Genomic DNA, 14,799 nt, shown 5'->3' on the forward strand with positions numbered 1-14,799 from the left:
ACAGTGACAGACCTGTCCCCACCAGAACTGTACCCAGTGTTATACACTGACAGACCTATCCCCACCAGTACTGTACTCCAGTGTTATACAGTGACATACCCATCTCCACCAGTACTGTACCCCTTATTTTTATACAGTGACAGACTCATCTCCACCAGTACTGTACCCCGATGTTATACAGTGACAGACCCATCCCCACCAGTACTGTGCCCCAGTGTTATACAGTGACAGACCCGTCTCCACCAGTACTGTACACGGTGTTATACAGTGACAGACTCATCTCCACCAGTACTGTACCCCAGAGTTATACAGTGACAGAACCGTCCACACCAGTACTATACCCCAGTGTTATACAGTGACAGACTTGTCCCCACCAGTAGGGCACCCCAGTGTTATACAGTGACATACCCATCACCACCAGTACTGTACCCATTTTTTAAATACAGTGACAGACCAATCTCCACCAGTTCTGTACCCCGATGTTATACAGTGACAGACCCGTCCCCATCAGTACTGTACCCCAGTGTTATACAGTGACAGACCCCTCCCCACCAGTACTGTACCCGTGTTATAGTGACAGCGCTGTCCATGCCAATACTGTACCACAGTGTTATACAGTGACAGACCGGTCCCCACCATTATTGTATCCCAGTGTTATACAGTGACAGACGCATCCCCACAAGTACTGTACCCCAGTGTTATTCAGTGACAGACCCGTCCCCACAAGTACTGGCCCCCAGTGTTATGCAGTGACAGACCCCTCCCCACCAATACTTTACCCCCGTGTAATACAGTAACAGACCCGTCCCCATCAGTACTGTAACCCAGTGCTATACACTGACAGAACTGTCCCCACCAGTACTGTACTCCAGTGTTATACAGTGACAGACGCGTCCCCACCAGAACTATACCCGTGTTATACAGTGACAGACCTGTCCCCATCAGTACTATACCCCAGTGTTATACAGAGACAGACCTGTCCCCATCAGTACTGAACCCCAGTGTTATACAGTGTCAGACCTGTCCCCACCAGTACTGTACTCGAGTGTTATACAGCGACATACCCATCTCCACCAGTACTGTACCCGGTGTTATACAGTGGACAGACTCATCTCCACCAGTACTGTACCCCAGAGTTATACAGTGAGAGAACCATCCCCACCAGTACTATACCGCAGTGTTATACAGTGACAGACCTGTCCCCACCAGAACTGTACCCAGTGTTATACACTGACAGACCTATCCCCACCAGTACTGTGCTCCAGTGTTATACAGTGACATACCCATCTCCACCAGTACTGTACCCCTTATTTTTATACAGTGACAGACTCATCTCCACCAGTACTGTACCCCGATGTTATACAGTGACAGACCCATCCCCACCAGTACTGTGCCCCAGTGTTATACAGTGACAGACCCGTCTCCACCAGTACTGTACACGGTGTTATACAGTGACAGACTCATCTCCACCAGTACTGTACCCCAGAGTTATACAGTGACAGAACCGTCCACACCAGTACTATACCCCAGTGTTATACAGTGACAGACTTGTCCCCACCAGTAGGGCACCCCAGTGTTATACAGTGACATACCCATCACCACCAGTACTGTACCCATTTTTTAAATACAGTGACAGACCAATCTCCACCAGTTCTGTACCCCGATGTTATACAGTGACAGACCCGTCCCCATCAGTACTGTACCCCAGTGTTATACAGTGACAGACCCCTCCCCATCAGTACTGTACCCGTGTTATAGTGACAGCGCTGTCCATGCCAATACTGTACCACAGTGTTATACAGTGACAAACCGGTCCCCACCAGTATTGTATCCCAGTGTTATACAGTGACAGACGCATCCCCACAAGTACTGTACCCCAGTGTTATTCAGTGACAGACTCATCTCCACCAGTACTGTACCCCAGAGTTATACAGTGAGAGAACCATCCCCACCAGTACTATACCGCAGTGTTATACAGTGACAGACCTGTCCCCACCAGAACTGTACCCAGTGTTATACACTGACAGACCTATCCTCACCAGTACTGTACTCCAGTGTAAGACAGTGACATACCCATCTCCACCAGTACTGTACCCCTTATTTTTATACAGTGACAGACTCATCTCCACCAGTACTGTACCCCGATGTTATACAGTGACAGACCCATCCCCACCAGTACTGTACCCCAGTGTTATACAGTGACAGACCCATCCCCACCAGTACTGTACCCCAGTGTTATACAGTGACAGAACCGTCCCCACCAGTACTATACCCCAGTGTTATACAGTGACAGACCTGTCCCCACCAGTACTGTACTCCAGTGTTATACAGTGACAGACCTGTCCCCATCAGTACTATACCCCAGTGTTATACAGTGACAGACCTGTCCCCATCAGTACTGTACCCCAGTGTTATACACTGACAGACCTGTCGCCACCTGTACTGTATTCCAGTGTCATACAGTGACATACCTGTCTCCAACAGTACTGTATCCCAGTGTTATACAGTGACAGACGCATCCCCACAAGTACTGTACCCCAGTGTTATTCAGTGACAGACCCGTCCCCACAAGTACTGTCCCCCAGTGTTATGCAGTGACAGACCCCTCCCCATCAATACTATACCCCCGTGTAATACAGTGACAGACCCGTCCCCATCAGTACTGTACCCCAGTGGTATACACTGACAGAACTATCCCCACCAGTACTGTACTCCAGTGTTATACAGTGACAGATGCGTCCCCACCAGAACTATACCCATGTTATACAGTGACAGACCTGTCCCCATCAGTACTATACCCCAGTGTTATACAGTGACAGACCTGTCCCCACCAGTACTGTACTCGAGTGTTATACAGCGACATACCCATCTCCACCAGTACTGTACCTGGTGTTATACAGTGGACAGACTCATCTCCACCAGTACTGTACCCCAGAGTTATACAGTGACAGAACCAAACCCAACAGTACTATACCCCAGTGTTATACAGTGACAGACCTGTCCCCACCAGAACTGTACCCAGTGTTATACACTGACAGACCTATCCCCACCAGTACTGTACTCCAGTGTTATACAGTGACATACCCATCTCCACCAGTACTGTACCCCTTATTTTTATACAGTGACAGACTCATCTCCACCAGTACTGTACCCCGATGTTATACAGTGACAGACCCATCCCCACCAGTACTGTACTCCAGTGTTATACAGTGACAGACCCATCCCCACCAGTACTGTACCCCAGTGTTATACAGTGACAGAACCGTCCCCACCAGTACTATACCCCAGTGTTATACAGTGACAGACCTGTCCCCATCAGTACTATACCCCAGTGTTATACAGTGACAGACCTGTCCCCATCAGTACTGTACCCCAGTGTTATACATTGACAGACCTGTCGCCACCTGTACTGTATTCCAGTGTTATACAGTGACATACCTGTCTCCACCAGTACTGTACCCATTTTTTAAATACAGTGACATACCCATCTCCACCAGTACTGTACCCCGATGTTATACAGTGACAGACCCATCCCCACCAGTACTGTACCCCAGTGTTGTACAGTGACAGACCCGTCCCCACCAGTACTGTACCCCAGTGTTATACAGTGACAGACCCGTCCCCACCAGTACTATACCCCCGTGTAATACAGTGACAGACCCGTCCCCATCAGTACTGTACCCCAGTGTTATACACTGACAGACCTGTCCCCACCAGTACTGTACTCCAGTGTTATACAGTGACAGACCCGTCCCCACCAGTACTATACCCCAGTGTTATACAGTGACAGACCTGTCCCCATCAGTACTATACCCCAGTGTTATACAGTGACAGACCTGTCCCCATCAGTACTGTACCCCAGTGTTATACACTGACAGACCCGTCCCCACCAGTACTGTATTCCAGTGTTATACAGTGACATACCCGTCTCCACCAGTACTGTACTCGGTGTTATACAGTGCCAGACTCATCTCCACCAGTACTGTACCCCAGAGTTATACAGTGACAGAACCGTCCACACCAGTACTATACCCCAGTGTTATACAGTGACAGACTTGTCCCCACCAGTACGGCACCCCAGTGTTATACACTGACAGACCTGTCCCCACCAGTACTGTACTCCAGTGTTATACAGTGACATACCCATTTCCACCAGTACTGTACCCATTTTTTAAATACAGTGACATACCCATCTCCACCAGTTCTGTACCCCGATGTTATACAGTGACAGACCCATCCCCATCAGTACTGTACCCCAGTGTTATACAGTGACAGACCCGTCCCCACCAGTACTGTACCCGTGTTATAGTGACAGCGCTGTCCATGCCAATGCTGTACCAAAGTGTTATACAGTGACAGACCGGTCCCCACAAGTACTGTATCCCAGTGTTATACAGTGACAGACGCATCCCCACAAGTACTGTACCCCAGTGTTATTCAGTGACAGACCGGTCCCCACAAGTACTGTCCCCCAGTGTTATACAGTGACAGACCCGTCCCCACCAGTACTGTACCCCAGTGTTATACAGTGACAGACCCCTCCCCACCAATACTATACCCCCGTGTAATACAGTGACAGACCCGTCCCCATCAGTACTGTACCCCAGTGCTATACACTGACAGAACTGTCCCCACCAGTACTGTACTCCAGTGTTATACAGTGACAGACGCGTCCCCACCAGAACTATACCCGTGTTATACAGTGACAGACCTGTCCCCATCAGTACTATACCCCAGTGTTATACAGTGACAGACCTGTCCCCATCAGTACTGAACCCCAGTGTTATACAGAGACAGACCTGTCCCCACCAGTACTGTACTCGAGTGTTATACAGTGATATACCCATCTCCACCAGTACTGTACCTTTTTTTATACAGTGACATACTCATCTCCACCAGTACTGTACCCCAGTGTTATACTGTGACAGACCCGTCCCCGCCAGTACTGTACCCCAGTGTTTTACAGTGACAGCCCGTCCCCACCAGTGCTGTTCCCGTGTTATACAATGACAGACCTGTCCCCACCAGTGCTGTTCCCGTGTTATACAGTGACAGAGCTGCCCCCACCTGTACTGTGCCCCAGTGTTATATGGTGACAGACCCGACCCCACCAGTGCTGTAGCCCAGTGTTACACAGTGACAGACCCGTCCCCATCAGTACTGTACCCCAGTGTTACATAGAGTGACAGAGCTGCCCCCACCTGTACTGTGCCCCAGTGTTATACAGTGACAGAACCATCCTGTACTGTACCCCAGCGTTATACAGTGACATACCCGTCTCCACCAGTACTGTACCCCAGTGTTATACAGTGACAGACCCGTCCCCACCAGCGCTGCTCCCGTGTTATACAGTGACAGAGCTGCCCCCACCTGTACTGTGCCCCAGTGTTACATGGTGACAGACCCGTCCCCACCAATGCTGTAGCCCAGTGTTACACAGTGACAGACCAGTCCCCACCAGTACTGTACCCCAGTGTTACATGGAGTGACAGAGCTGCCCCCACCTGTACTGTGCCCCAGTGTTATACAGCGACAGAACCATCCCCACCAGTACTGTACCCCAGTGTTATACAGTGACAGACCTGTCCCCACCAGTACTGTACCGCAGTGTTACACAGTGACCGACCTGTCCCCACCAGTACTGTACCCCAGTGTTATACAGTGACAGACCCGTCCCCACCAGTACTGTACCCCAGTGTTATACAGTGACAGACGTGTCCCCACCAGTACTGTACCCCACTGTTATACACTGACAGACCTGTCCCCACCAGTACCGTACTCCAGTGTTATACAGCGACACACCCATCTCCACCAGTACTGTACCCCTTTTTGTATATAGAGTGAGATACTCATCTCCACCAGTACTGTACCCCGATGTTATACAGTGACAGACCCATCCCCACCAGTACTGTACCCCAGTGTTACACAGTGACAGACCCATCCCCACCAGTACTGTACCCCAGTGTTATACAGTGACAGACCCGTCCCCACCAGTACTGTACCCGTGTTATACAGTGACAGACCCGTCCCCACCAGTACTGTACCCGTGTTATACAGTGACAGACCTGCCCCACCAGTACTGTACCCCAGTGTTATACAGTTACCGACCTGTCCCCACCAGTACTGTCCCCCAGTGTTATACAGTGACAGACCCGTCCCCACCAGTACTGTACCGCAGTGTTATACTGTGACAGACCCGTCCCCACCAGTACTGTACCCCAGTGTTATACAGTGACGGACCTGTCCCCACCAGTACTGTACCCCACTGTTATACACTGACAGACCTGTCCCCACCAGTATCGTACTCCAGTGTTATACAGTGACACACCCATCTCCACCAGTACTGTACCCCTTTTTTTATATAGAGTGACATACTCATCCCCACCAGTACTGTACCCCGATGTTATACAGTGACAGACCCATCGTCATCAGTACTGTACCCCAGTGTTATACAGTGACTGACCCATCCCCACCAGTACTGTACCCCAGTGTTATAGTGACAGACCCGTCCCCACCAGTACTGTAGCCCAGTGTTATACAGTGACAGACCCGTCCCCACCAGTACTGTACCCCAGTGTTATACAGTGACAGACCTGTCCCCACCAGTACTGTACCCCACTGTTATACACTGACAGACCTGTCCCCACCAGTATCGTACTCCAGTGTTATACAGTGACATACTCATCTCCACCAGTACTGTACCGCAGTGTTACACAGTGACAGACCCGTCCCCACCAGTACTGTACCCCAGTGTTATACAGTGACAGACCTGTCCCCACCAATACTGTACCCCAGTGTTATACAGTGACAGAACTGTCCCCACCAGTACTGTACCCCAGTGTTATACAGTGACAGACCCGTCCCCACCAATACTGTACCCCAGTGTTGTACAGTGACAAACCTTTCCCAGCCAATACTGTACCCTAGTGATATACAGTGACAGACCTGTCCCCACCAGGACTATACACCAGCATTATTTAGTGATTGGCCAAACATTTATCTTGACAGAAATTCTGCTACGGGTGTACAACTCTGAGATTGCACATTGTGCATTTGTGCTTACCTTCAGTGAAGCCAGCGGATGGTCTGGGCCTAACAAGCTCCAATGGAAAGCAGCCAGGTCTTCATCGGGGAGAATGTGGTTCCCTGAAAGATCACGGACAGAATTAGACACGGGAAGCTGAGCCCATACAGCCTGCATTCCCAACCAGCATCAGTCTGTACTCCTTCCTAATACCTGTTGCTCTTCCGAAACCCAAATTGACTTTGCGCGCGCAGACTTATAAAAGCACCAGGTGATAGCTGGGAATAAACCAGGCTGCTCTGTCCCAGACGACAAGTGGAAATAGGACTTGGTGCCTGCCCCCTGTCTAAGAAGCGACGCTGCCCCACCTGATCCTCCCCCTTGAACACACGCTCCTTAGCCAGGCAGTCACTGGAGAGAGACGCTCAGGAAAGCCAACTCTGGCGAACTCCATTTCCACCAGCTTCTGTTGTCACGGGGAATAGAGCACGTCACTACCGATGGGGAGGAACCAAGAAGACCAGCCATATTTGAATGTAGATCGACTGGAGAAGCTGGGACTGTTCTCCTTGGAGAAGAGAAGGCTGAGAGGAGATTTGATCGAGGTGTTCAAAATCACGAGGGGTCAAGGACAGAGTAGATAGGGGGAAGCTGTTTCCATTGGCGGGAGGATTGAGAACCAGAGGGACATGGATTTAAGGCAATCAGCAAAAGAAGCGACGGAGACGCGAGGAGAAGCTTTCTCACGCAGCGAGTGGTTAGGATCTGGAGTATGGGGAGGGGAGGCAGGGTCAATTGAGACTTTGAAAAGGGAATTGGATTGTCATCTGAAAAGGAAGAATGTGCAGGGTTATGGGGAAAAGCCAGGGGGAACGGCACTAGGTGAACTGCTCATTCGGAGAGCTAGCACAGACACAATGGGCCGAATGGCCTGCTCCTTTGCTCTAACCGTTCTGTGATTCCACACCGACCTCCCGCACTTTGGCTCGAGACCAAGCAGGGACTCGGATCTACCCGTGACAGAGCAGACTGGAATGAACTCTGGGGTCAGTGTGGAAGGAACGGCAGCACGATGACTGGAGAGGGGATGGGGAGTCCGAGCGCCCGAGCGGCCCAGGGGGTGGAGGGAAATGGAGGGAGCACAGCAGAGTCTGGACTCACCATGCCCGACGTGTGCCCAGACTGCCCACCCCAGCCCCGTCAGCCCGCTGCCGCGCACACACACGCACCCTCCACCTACCCAGCAGCGCGGCGAAGATGCTGAAATGTGCCGGGTTGACGTTCAGCTGCTTGGCCACCTCCTGCATCAGGTACTGGTTCGTGGTCAGGCTCTTGCCATTCCAGCTGAGCTTGAGGGCGTGCGCGCTGAGGTAGCACTGAACGTTGCACAGGGCGTACTCCGAATCGTAGGCGATGAGGCCGTGGAATCCATTCTCCCGGTAGAAGGAGATCACCTCTTGGTGGTGGTCTTCTATACTTTGGACAACCTAGCAACACCAAGCACACATCAGTCAGGAGGATCTCAACAGACACTGCACTGAGCAGGAGCAGGAGACACAGCTTTCCTGGCAGTGTGAGCAGGACAGGCTTGCACTGTCATAGCGGCTATTGAGATGTAATCTAAGACATAAGCCGTATAAGTTTTAAAAACCAAATGTGGCTACAAGGGGTGGTCAGAGGCTGGGAATTCTGCGGAGAGTGACTCCCAGAAGCACATAAGAAGCAGGAACAGGGAAAGGCCACTCAGCCCCTTGAGCCTGTTCCCCCATTCAATTAACCCTACCTTACTGCAAAATAGCTTCAGCCCTTGTTGGTCCCACTATGTACCACTCCAGGAAACTATCATGAAAGCATTCTATAAACTTATCTTCCACAACATCTTTGCCAATTTGATCAGTCCAGTTGATATAAATATTAACAGCGTCCACAATTATTACAATGCCTTTGTAGCAAGTCCCAATAATTTCTCGTTGAATGCTCTATCCCATGGTATAATGACTGTTAGGGGGCCCATAAACGAACCCCGCCAGCGTTTTCGTACATTCGCTATTCCTAATCTCCGCTCATGGGGTTTCACTTGCTGATTTTCTGAGCCAAGATCATTTCTCACTAATGCCCATATGTTATCCTTTATTAACAATGCTACCCCACCTCCTTGCCATTCCGTCCATCTTTTGAAATATTGTGCGCCTGGAATATTTATTTCCCAACCCTGGTCACCTTACAACCACGTCTCTGTTATGGTGATTAGGTCGAAACCATTTATCTCCATTTGTGCCACAATTGCATCTTTCTTTTTGCACATGCTTCATGCATTCAGATTAAGCGACTTAAATGTTATTTTTTTCAAACTACTCTTCCTGATCTCTGATGCAGCATCACCGTTAAACACTGTGTCCCTTCCTGTCCCACTCAGCTTTTCTTTATCTGTCCAACGTCTACAAGGCACAAGTCGGGAGTGTGATGGGACACTCCCCACTTGCCTGGATGAGTGCGGCTCCCACAACACTCAAGAAGCTCGACACCGTCCAGGACAAAGCAGCCCCCGCTTGATCGGCTCCCCATCCACAAACATTCACTCCCTCCACCACCGACGCACAGGGGCAGCAGTGTGTGTACCATCTACAAGATGCACTGCAGCAACTCGCCAAGGCTCTTTCAACAGCGCCGCCCAAACCCACGACCTCTACCATCTAGAAAGACGAGGGCAGCAGACACGTGGGGAACACCACCACCTGCAAGTTCTGAGCCACTTGCCATCCTGACTTGAAAATATATCGGCCGCTCCTTCACTGCCGCTGGGTCAAAATCCTGGAACTCCCTCCCTAGCAGCACTGTAGGTGTACCTACACCGCAGGGACTGCAGCGGCTCAAGATGACGGCTCACTGCCACCTTCTCAAGGGGCAATTAGGGATGGGCAATAAATACTGGACCTGCCCAGATGCTCACACCCAAAGGAAAAAATGGAAAAAAAAAAAACAGCCAATTTGGTAACGACAAGGTAAATATTGGCCTTGAACACAGGGAGCCAGAATACCCCCACACTTCCCTGCCTGAGGGGGTAGGTGGGGTTGCGGATCAGCGCCTCATTCAAAAGACAGCGCCTCAGACAGTGCAGCCCTCCCTCGGTGCCCCACTGGAGTGTCAGTCTAGATGATGCCCCCGAGGCCTTGAAGTGGGACAAAAACCCATGAACTGCTGACTCAGACTTACTAAGTCTCAGCCCACCCAGCTAACAGTGCCGCTGGGATTATACGGAGATTGCTCAAGGACGCATGGGAGCTCACCTCCAACTTCACCATCCACCCCTCACCCCACCCCACAAAAGGTGCAAAAGGTGACAGACCGGCACCTGCTTAGCAACGTGCAGTTGACGGAGTTTATATGGATTTCAGCAAAGCCTTTGACAAGTCCCACGTGGGAGACTTGTAAAGAAGGCAAATGCACATGGCATACAGGGTCATTTGATAAGGTGGATTCAAAATTGGCTTAGTTGTAGGAGGCAGAGGGTGATGACAGAAGGATGCTTTAGTGACTGGAAGCCAGTGTCCAGTGGCGTACCACAGGGGTCTGTGCTCGGTCCCCTATTATTTGTCATTTATATAAACGACATAGATGACTACGTGGGGGGTAGCATTAGTAAGTTTACGGATGACACAAAGATTGGCTGGGTGGTTAACAGCGAGGTTGAGTGTCTTGGGCTACAGGAAGATATAGACGGGATGGTCGAATGGGTAGATAAGTGGCAGATGGAATTTAACCTTGAAAGGTGTGAGCTGATACACTTTGGAAGGAGTAATTTGACAAGGAAGTATTCAATGAATGGCATGGCACTAGGAAGTTCTGAGGATCAAAGGGACCTTGGCGTGTGTGTCCATAGATCTCTGAAGGCGGAAGGGCATGTTAGTGGGGTGGTGAAAAAAGCATATGGGACACTTGCCTTTATCAATCGAGGCATGGATTACACAAGTAGGGAGGTCATATTGGAGTTGTATTGAATCTTGGTGAGGCCACAGCTGGAGTAGTGTGTGCAGTTCTGGTCGCCACATTATAGGAAGGATGTGATTGCACAGGAAGGGGTGCAGAGGAGATTCACCAGGATGTTGCCTGGGATGAAACACTTAAGTTATAAAGAGGTTGGATAGACTCAGGTTATTTTCGTTGGAGCAGTGAAGACTGAGGGGCGACCTGATCGAGGTGTACAAGATTATGAGAGGCATGGACAGGGTGGATAGGGAGCAGCTGTTCCCCTTAGTTGAAGGGTCAGTCTCAAGGGGGCATAAGTTCAAGGTGAAGGGCAGGAAGTTTGGGGAGGATGTGAGGAAAAACTTTTTTACCCAGAGTGTGGTGACGGTCTGGAATGCACTACCTGGGATGGTGGTGGAGGCGGGTTGCCTCACATCCTTTAAAAAGTACCTGGATGAGCACTTGGCACATCATAACATTCAAGGCTATGGGCCAAGTGCTGATAAATGGGATTAGGTAGGTAGGTCAGGTGTATCTCACGTGTCGGTGCAGACTTTCGAAGGGCCTCTTCTGCACTGTGATTCTGTGAACCTGCTCACTTACGTCCAGTTTGGGTTCCGCCAGGGCCACTCAGCTCCTGACCTCATTACAGCCTTGGTTCAAACATGGACAAAAGAGCTGAACTCCTGAGGTGAGGAGAGAGTGGCTATCCCTGACATCAAGGCCGCATTTGACCGTGTGTAGCATCAAGGAGCCCTAGCAAAACTGGAGTCAACGGGAATCGGGGGTAAACTCTCTGCTGGTTGGAATCATACCTAGCACAAAGAAAGACAGAGTAGATAGGGAGAAACTGTTCCCGCTCGTAAATGACCGGAACCAGAAGGCACAGTTTTAAAGTGTTTTCCAAAAGAAGCAAATGTGAAGTGAGAAAAAACTTTTTCACTCAGCAAGTGGTTCGGGTCTGGAATGCACTGCCTGGAAGTGTGGAGGAGGCAGGTTTAATCAAGGCATTCAAGATGGCAATAGATGATTATTTAAATAGAAACAATGTGCAGGGTTATGGGGAAAAAGCAGGAGTTTGGCACTAAGTTACAATGCTCAGACAGCCGGTGCAGACACAATGGGGAAAAAGGCCTCCTTCTACACCATAACAATTCTGTGATTCTGTGAAGATGACTGCGGTTGTTGAAGGTCAGTCACCTCAGCTCCAGGACATCACTGCAGGAGTTCCTCAGGATAGTGTCCTCAATGCAACCATCTTCAACTGCTTCATCAATGACCGTCCTTCCATCATAAGGTCAGAAGTGGGGATGTTCGCTGATGATTGCACAATGTTCAGCACCATTCGAGACTCCTCAGATACTGAAGCAGTCCATGTCCAGATGCAGCAAGACCTGGACAATATCCAGGCTTGGGCTGACAAGTGGCAAGTAACATGCACACCACACGAGTGCCAGGCAATGACCATCTCCAACAAGAGAGAATCTAACCATCACCCCTTAACCTTCAATGGCATTACCATCACTGAATCCCCCACTATCGATGTCCTGGGGGTTACCATTGACCAGAAACTGAACTGGATCAGCCATACTGTGGATACAAGAGCAGGTCAGAGGCTAGGAATCCTGCGACAAGTAACCCACCTCCTGACTCCCCAAAGCCTGTTCACCATCTACAAGGCACAAGTCAGGAGTGTGATGGAATTCTCCCCACTTGCCTGGATGAGTGCAGCTCCACAACACTCAAGAAGCTCAACACCATCCAGGGCAAAGCAGCCCCACTTGATTGTTTGTGGATAGGGTGCCATTCGCTCCTCCTACCACCGATACACAGTAGCAGCAGTGTGTACCATGTCCACGATGCAATGCAGGAATCGACAAGGCTCCTTCAAAAGCACCTTCCAATCCCACGACCACTACCATCGAGAAGGACAAGGGCGGCAGACACATGGCAACACCACCAACTGGAAGCTCCCCTCCAAGTCACTCACCATCCTGACTTGGAAATATATTGGCTGCTCCTTCACTTTTGCTGGGTCAAAAGCCTGGAACTCCCTCCCTAACAGCAATGTGGTTGTAGCTACACCACTTGAACTGCAGCGGTTCAAGACGGTGGCTCACTACTACCACCTCAAGGGCAACTAGGGATGGGCAATAAATGCTGGCCCAGCCACTGAAGCCCACGTCCCATGAATGAATAAAAAGGTACCGCTGCGAGCCTTGGCTGCGGTGCCAAGATGTTCCCGCTAAGCATAAGACCTCCTGTGCCCATTAGTGAGAGACAGAGAGAACACCAGGTGCTGTGAAATGAACACTGAAGGCTGGACACACCCAACTCACACACCATCAATGCTGCCAATCTACTGGGAGTTAAAAATAACTTTCAGATCCCCAGACAGCTCTGCTTTTACAGTCAGTGCCTCCATAACAACAACAAGCTCTATTTACTCAGTGATCCCTGTGTGCTGCCCGTGACCCTGAAGGGACTATAAGGAGTGGGACACAGGTCTGTCACTGTATAACATTGGTGTACAGTACTGGTGGGGACGGGTCTGTCAGTGTATAACACTGGGATACAGTACTGGTGGGATCGGGTTTGTCACTGTAGAACAGTGGGGTACAGTACTGGTGGGGATGGGTCTGTCACTGTATAACACTGTGGTACAGTAATGGAGGGGGCAGGCCTGTCACTGTGTAACACTGGGGTACAGTACTGGTGGGGAGGGGGTCTGTCACTGTAGAACAGTGGGGTACAATACTGGCAGGGCAAGTCTGTCACTGCATAACACTGGGGTACAGTACTCGTGGGGACGGGTCTGTCACTGTGTAACACTGGGGTACAGTACTGATGGGGACGGGTCTGTCACTGTATAACACTGGGGTACAGTACTGGTGGGGAGGGGTCTGACACTGTATAACACTGGGTACAGTACTGGTGGGGTGGGGTCTGACACTGTATAACACTGGGGTACAATACTGGTGGGGACAGGTTTGTCACTGTAATCGAGGGGTTCGGGGGAGGGGGGTTTATATCGAGAATAACAGATACCGGGGAGTGAGTTACAGACTGGAATCTAATCGAGGGGTTCGGGGTAGTTTATATATAGAATAACAGATACCTGGGAGTGAGTTACAGGCTGGAATCTAATCGAGGGGTTCGGGGGAGGGGTTTTATATATAGAATAACAGATACCTGGGAGTGAGTTACAGACTGAAATCTAATCGAGGGGTTCGGGGTGGTTTATATATAGAATAACAGATACCCAGGAGTGAGTTACAGACTGGAATCTAATCGAGGGGTTCGGGGTAGTTTATATATAGAATAACAGATACCTGGGAGTGAGTTACAGGCTGGAATCTAATCGAGGGGTTCGGGGGAGGGGTTTTATATATAGAATAACAGATACCTGGGAGTGAGTTACAGACTGAAATCTAATCGAGGGGTTCGGGGTGGTTTATATATAGAATAACAGATACCCAGGAGTGAGTTACAGACTGGAATCTAATCGAGGGGTTCGGGGTAGTTTATATATAGAATAACAGATACCTGGGAGTGAGTTACAGACTGAAATCAAATCGAGGGGTTCGGGGTTGTTTATATATAGAATAACAGATACCCGGGAGTGAGTTACACACTGAAATCTAATTGAGGGGTTCGGGGTGGTTTATATATATAGAATAAGATACCGGGAGTGAGTTACAGCCTGGAATCTAATCGAGGGGTTCACGAGGAGTTGGAGTGATAGACTTTAGACTTAATGGGCTGCATATGGAGCGGTGCCGTTTTGACTCGTGGAAACAGCAAAGAG

General features: G+C 50.1%; 1 protein-coding gene across 2 annotated transcripts in view; it reads right to left on the bottom strand.

Annotated features, from left to right (window-relative positions):
* fam120c (family with sequence similarity 120C) overlaps positions 1-14,799 on the bottom strand; it is a 72,034-nt gene that overhangs the window by 47,207 nt on the left and 10,028 nt on the right. For both annotated transcript variants that reach the window (XM_041179582.1, XM_041179581.1), the window contains exons 2-3: positions 8,265-8,511; positions 7,064-7,146 (exon numbers count right to left, since the gene is read on the bottom strand). In XM_041179582.1, the coding sequence (XP_041035516.1) occupies positions 7,064-7,146; positions 8,265-8,511 (330 nt within the window). The remainder of the gene's footprint in view (positions 1-7,063; positions 7,147-8,264; positions 8,512-14,799) is intronic.

This window comes from Carcharodon carcharias, chromosome 35 (genome assembly GCF_017639515.1).
Source record: "Carcharodon carcharias isolate sCarCar2 chromosome 35, sCarCar2.pri, whole genome shotgun sequence".
NCBI classification, from domain to species: Eukaryota; Metazoa; Chordata; class Chondrichthyes; order Lamniformes; family Lamnidae; genus Carcharodon; species Carcharodon carcharias.